Source organism: Malus domestica, chromosome 14, assembly GCF_042453785.1.
Source record: "Malus domestica chromosome 14, GDT2T_hap1".
Classification (NCBI taxonomy): Eukaryota; Viridiplantae; Streptophyta; class Magnoliopsida; order Rosales; family Rosaceae; genus Malus; species Malus domestica.
In genome coordinates, this window is record NC_091674.1 from 30,077,551 (window position 1) to 30,084,010 (window position 6,460).

General features: G+C 36.0%; 1 protein-coding gene across 1 annotated transcript; it reads right to left on the minus strand.

Moving 5' to 3' along the window:
• Positions 1–4,145: 4,145 nt before the first annotated feature.
• On the minus strand, positions 4,146–6,164 carry LOC139191064 (uncharacterized). The gene is made up of 4 exons (XM_070811538.1): positions 5,801–6,164; positions 5,584–5,714; positions 5,441–5,516; positions 4,146–5,357 (listed from the first exon to the last, which is right to left on the minus strand). The coding sequence occupies exons 1-4, from the start codon at positions 6,045–6,047 to the stop codon at positions 4,213–4,215; spliced, it is 1,599 nt and encodes a 532-aa protein (XP_070667639.1). The 5' UTR covers positions 6,048–6,164; the 3' UTR covers positions 4,146–4,212.
• Between the last annotated feature and the right edge of the window lie 296 nt (positions 6,165–6,460).

Consider the following 6,460-nt stretch of genomic DNA (forward strand, 5'->3'; position numbering starts at 1 on the left):
ATTCCAATTCCCAAAGATTGTCAATTAGAACAATGCCTGTTGTTTTGCCAAGGCATTCGAATGAGTTCACAGATCAGTTGTCCGAGAATTATGTGTGTAGTCAGAATATGGAAGTGCCATCTTTGTCTTCTCAAAGTTTAAGTGTCTTTGCAAGTTCAGACAGTGTCTCAGTACAAACTACTACTCAAGCTACTACTCCACTATCAACTCATTCTTCCTCTCAAGTGTTGCCTATCTATACTCATTCCCAAACTCAGGTATCTTCTTCTTCCCCAGAGATATTGCATACACCTACACAATTTGATACTCACATCACTCATTTAGATAATGAACATGATGTCTCAACCACTGTTATACCTAGTACTGCAGTATATGTTTATTCTGAACATAATATGGTTACAAGGTTGAAAAGTGGTGTAATACAGAGAAGGAATTATGCAGCTTATCATGTATCGTTATCTGATATACAGTTATCTCCTTAGTCACATAATGATGATGTAGTCCTTTATGGTTTCACTTCTGTATTAGATATTCATGATTCTTTTGAGCCTTCTCATTATAAACAAGCAGTTGTATCTGAGCATTGGAGGAATGCTATGACAAAAGAGTTCAATGCACTGCACAAACAAGGGACTTGGGAGTTTGTACCTTATACAGAAAATAAAAATGTTATAGGCAGCAAATGGGTGTATAAAATCAAGAAAGATCAAGAATGGAAGATTTCTAGGTACAAGGCTCGACTGGTTGCACAAGGGTATAGTCAAGAACAAGGTTTGGACTATGACGAAACTTTTAGTCCGGTTGTTCGACATACTACAATACAACTTGTTTTATCTCTTATTGCTATGAATAAATGGGATTTAAGGCAATTAGACGTGAAAATGCATTTTTGCATAGTGAATTACAAAAAGAGGTGTTTATGAAGCAACCTCAAGGGTTTCAAGATCCTTGATATCCTAATCATGTTTGCAAACTTCTTAAATCTTTGTATGGTTTGAAACAGGCACCCCAAGCCTGGAATGCAAAGTTTACTAGTTATCTTCCTACTTTGGAGTTTCAGTCTTCTCACTCGGATCCAAGCTTGTTTGTGAAGTTCAGTGGCAGAGATGTGGTGATTATTCTTCTATATGCTAATGATATTATTATTACTGGCTCATGTTCCAAAGTTAGTGTAGCAAGTAATTGATGATTTGGCCTTTGTGTTTGACATGAAGGATATGGGTAGACTTACTTATTTTTTGGGACTTCAATTTAGTTACAGGGAGAATGGGGATATTTTTATTAGTCAGTCAAAATATGTTACTGATCTCCTTACTAAGGCCGGTATAGTTCATTGTAGACCTTGTTTTACTCCTAGTAAACCTCATACACAGTTATTGAAGGATGAAGGAGAACCATTGTCTGATCCAACAATTTATAGGAGTTTGGTTGGTGCTTTGCAATATTTGACCTTTACTAGGCCAAATATTACTTATGCAGTCAATTATGCTTGTCAGTTTATGAATACTCCTACTAAGGTTCATTTCTGTTTGGTGAAGCACATACTCCAATATTTGAAGGGTACCTTGAATTGTAAGATTACTTATTCAGCTACTGCCAAATTGAAATTGCTTGCTTATAGTGATGTTGATTGGGCAGCTGACATAAATACTAGACGATAAACCACTGGATATGTTATTTTCTTGGGATATAATCCTATTTCTTGGCAGTCTAAGAAGTAAGGCAGTGTGTCTCGAAGTTCAACGGAGGCTAAATATAATGTCTTGGCTAGTGCAGTTGCTGATATTGCTTCGAATGGTTCTTAAGGATCTTCATATGTTTTTTCCTTCTACTCCTTTGCTGCATTGTGATAATTTGTCCACATTAGCCTTATGTTCTAATCCAGTGTTTCACACTCGGATTAAACACTTGGATACTAATTTTCATTTCCTTCGTGAAAGAGTACAAAAATGTGATATGGAGGTTCAGTACATTCCTACAGAAGCTCAGGTTGCAGATCTCTTAACGAAAGGATTACACAGTCCTTTGTTTGTTCATCATTATTCCAATCTCAGACTGGGTTACCCCATTTGAGATTGAGGGGGAGTATTAACAGAAGACACCTAAGCATTTGGCTAAATGGTACACCTTAGCATTTGGTTAGCTTAGAATTGTACACGTCATCATTTAGTTAGCTTAGTGGTTAAGTTGTCAAAAGGTAACAGCTGTAATTCTAAGGCCATATATATAGTGGGATAACCACTTGTAATTGTATTCATTCATTGCAATAAAATGCAACTTGTTCTCCAAGTTCTTTCTCTATCTAAACCTCATTCTCTCTCTTATTCTTCATTTTTGTTTCATTGATGGATCATTTGTTGGATATATGTCAACAATCTGTGATAATTTATATATGCTAATAAATAATAAATGCAATAGGAATTAACAGAATATAAACTAGAATACAAATTATAAAAACAGACAACTTGAAGATCGAGGCTTGCGTACCATAATGTCCTTGAAACAGAAATTTTGTCCCTACTCTGTGCTTGTAGTTCTACGGACGTCTGCTTCACTACGATTCAACGATCAAGTTAAAATTCCAGCACCGGACAATTTAACTTCTGGCGAATTTAGTGTGGTTCTCTCAGTAAGAAGGTTTAGGAATGTAGAAGATGAAGTTGATTATTTTCTGTGTTCTAAATGCCATGCAGATAGATGTATATATAGCAGATGGATGCCTGTTTGCAACAGGTATGAGAATGAGGTGTGACTGTTGGGAGACATCTCTTCAGAGGGGTGCTTTTCTCTGTGTTAAAAAAGAACTCTTAGACTTCATCTGAAAGGATGAGTCTTTTCATAAAAAAATAATAATTAAATTCGAATTTAATTAAAAATAATTAATTAAATCCGAAAAATAATTAATTAAATAATTTAATTATTAGAGCCCGAGCGCAAGAGCCCCAAGGCCCATCTTTTGATAATTAATTATATATTAATTATATATTATTTATAATTAATTATATATTAATTACCAATTAAGTAATACACCCAAAAGCCCAACCCCAAGGGTGATCCCAATTTTCTTCTCCAAGGCCTATCTTCCAATCACTTTCTATAAGAGATAAAACCTTATAAAGTGTGGAGACCTTGTGGGAATGGTCAATGTGGGACAAACCCCACATAAGAAATTTCTATTCAAAATTTCCAACATCATTGAGTTCTTGAGATCATGATTTCTCTCTAGACTCTAGTTATCACAGTCAAACGCAGAAAAAATATTGCGTATTTAGTCAAACACAGTACTTAAAGTGAGGAATTACCTTGGTTCTTTAAGCAAACTTTCCTCGAAATATTCTTGGCTTGTATGCATAAGAATTCATTTTCCACGGCAGTCAAATCAGAATTTGAAATTCGTGTGAGATCATTTAAGTTTAACATGTAAACAACGCATATTGAGTGACGTGAGAACACGCGAACTGTTAGACTCAACATGTAAATTAACATACTCTAATATTAATATAAATTGACAATATAACAAAAATTAACTTAATTTTGTTATAAACACATGCAAGATTACTTAATTTTTCGACCTGGATTTACTTTCAACTTTCAACATCCAAAAGATCTGAAATTTTGCCCACCTAACTAAACAGTGACAAAGCTCCCTGGCAAAAGGAGCAATACGTATCTCTTTCCTTTCTTGTACTATTTCACTTTTTGTCTTACCATGGAGCATTTGTTGTTATAAGTTTATAGTATAGTAGTTAATTAATCAAAACGTCACACAATTTAGAGGCCCTACATGAAAATGAATTAGATCCTTCTGAGAAATGTAGTTATTGACTAATAGTAACATCGATGTACTTACAGTCAAGGAAGAAAATATCGGTGATATCGGAAATATCGGTAGTTCGAAAACACGGAAATATCGATGGAAATATCGGTAAAATATCGATATCGATAAAAATTACATGGAAACCACGAAAATTGTAAGAAAAACTTGGAAATTTTTATTGAAACTTTGTAGGATGTTTATTTAGTCAATTATCTATTAGTTTATCACAAAAAATTGGAAGGAAATGCATTGCATGATGGATTTAACATTATCAAGTTGATTATATAGCGATCTGACAAACATTATGAGTGTAGAAAATATGTAGTAATTAATGAAAGAAGTCTAAACACACCATAATCATTTATATATAATGAATTAGTACAATATTTTACACTTTAGAACCACATAGAGTTCCTATGAGGTTCAAATTTGTCACTATCTTCATCATCTCTATGTGTAGAATGAGTGTATTGTGAAGAGTAGTTATCAAATGATAAATCCCCAAAATAGTTTTGCATGTAATTGTTAATATGCCACCCATATGGATCCGAGATTGGTTGAGGTTGTCCATAAGAAAAATCATTTGAAGATTGAGGCTGGGATTGATTCCATGAGTCGCTCGATTCCATCCCAACAGGAATGGGATATGAAGGGTAGGGAAATGGTTGGTTATGAGGATAACCATAGTTACTACTTCCCAATCCAACAGAGTCTGAAGTTCTAGATAACGAGTCATCTTCTTGACTTGACAAAATCTTTTTGCCTCTTTCTCTGCGAGTATAGTCCTTCCCTATGGCACCAATTCCTGGTCCTGCCCGCCTACTGCCATGGTCATCATCCTGGGTTGCATGCGTGAAGTTTGCCTCACCAGTGAAGGGGCTCATATATCCGGGAGGTGGTGGTCCATAATAGTTTCCATATCCACCACCACTACCTCCAGCTCCACTATGTCCTTCATCATTCCCACCTCCGGTGGTAGGTGAGTCTCCTGATCTTGTACTAGAGCTATCATTAGTATCAGCACGATGTTGTGGTTGTGTAGGATTGGAAAAAGGTGGAATTCCAGTGTTGCTTGGTCTTGGCTGCAAAAGTTCTTCGAAAGAGTCAGCGCTGCTAGATCCCACCTCCTCCTCTAATACTCTTTCTACATTTATCCCTTCATTACGTGCTTCTTCAGCAACTCTGGGAGCTGGGTTGCCTTCATCATCATCTAAATGAAGAGGTCTAATCCATTGAAAAAGTTGGTTACCCTCCGTATCATCATCTTCACCAACAATATCAAACACATCTAGTGGGTCACCACGGTCGACATGATCGATTTCTGCTTCCTTATCTCGAATTTGAAGCTTCATGTTGTAGTAGCAATAAACTAATTTTTCCAAGCTACTATGAGCCAACTTATTTCTTTGCTTTGTGTGGATGAGTGCAAAGGTGCTCCAATTTCTTTCACAAGCAGATGAGGAAGCCGTTTGTGATAATACTTTTATTGCTAACTTTCTCACAGTTGGTGCATCGGTCCCATACATGATCCACCATTCAGCTACAATGAAAAATAATGTTGATAAGCCTAATAACTCCAACAAATTCTATTATAAACTTATAGTGAAATATGTTTATACTCACTAGGAGACATATTTGTTCGAGCAGCAACTGATGTTGGTTCTCCAAATGTTCTTCTTGCATCTTTAAACCATGTTAGCTGAATACAATAAATTGTGTTAGTTTAATCCAACAAAGTAATTATTATAATTTAAGTAATTGTGTACCTCATTTCCAAATTGGCCAACTGCTGGTGATGCAGGGTCTAATTTATTGTATACATTATGTACAGCACGTATAAGGTTACCATCATCTCCAACACCGGGTCTATATTGGTATCGGGGATTCAAATAATATGCTGTTCAAAGAAACACATACTCTAATAAGATAAATAATACTTATGCAACTAAAGAAATGAATTGCAAATTATGACATAATTTATACCTGCTGCATGCAAATCGTGGTATAATGTTTTATACCATCGGTCTTCAATTATTTTTACGACCCACCTTGCACCATGTTTTCTTTCCAATTCATCCTTCACTACACGCATCAACTCATATACAGCCCCCATAGTAGGATACACTTCTGTGTCAACGATCCGTAAAACTTTGTAAAGAGGTTCAAACACTTGACACACATGTTCTGTTTGACTCCAAAAAGCATGATCAAGCACTATACTTTCCACCATACGACCTGTATTTGAGCGGCTGAAATTGTGGTTGGCCCAATCGTCACTAGTGAATAGTTGCTTCAACCCTGCTTTCTTCTTGAGTAGGCTGTTTAATGCAATATAGTTGGTGGCGAATCGAGTGGAAGTTGGACGAATAATTTCTCCTCTGCAAAATTCACGCATCTTTGCCAACAACCAACCGTGATTGTAAATATAATTAGTGATCGTTCTAGCTCTTTTGATCACAGTAGCAACATTCTCTCTCTTCCCCATTGCCTCAAACATAAGATCAATACAATGTGCTGCACATGATGTCCAAAACACATTATGATGCTTCATTAACTTTTTTCCAGCTTTGACAAATGCAGAACCGTTGTCGGTCACGACTTGGACAACATTATGCTCTCCCACCTCCATGATTACATCCCTCA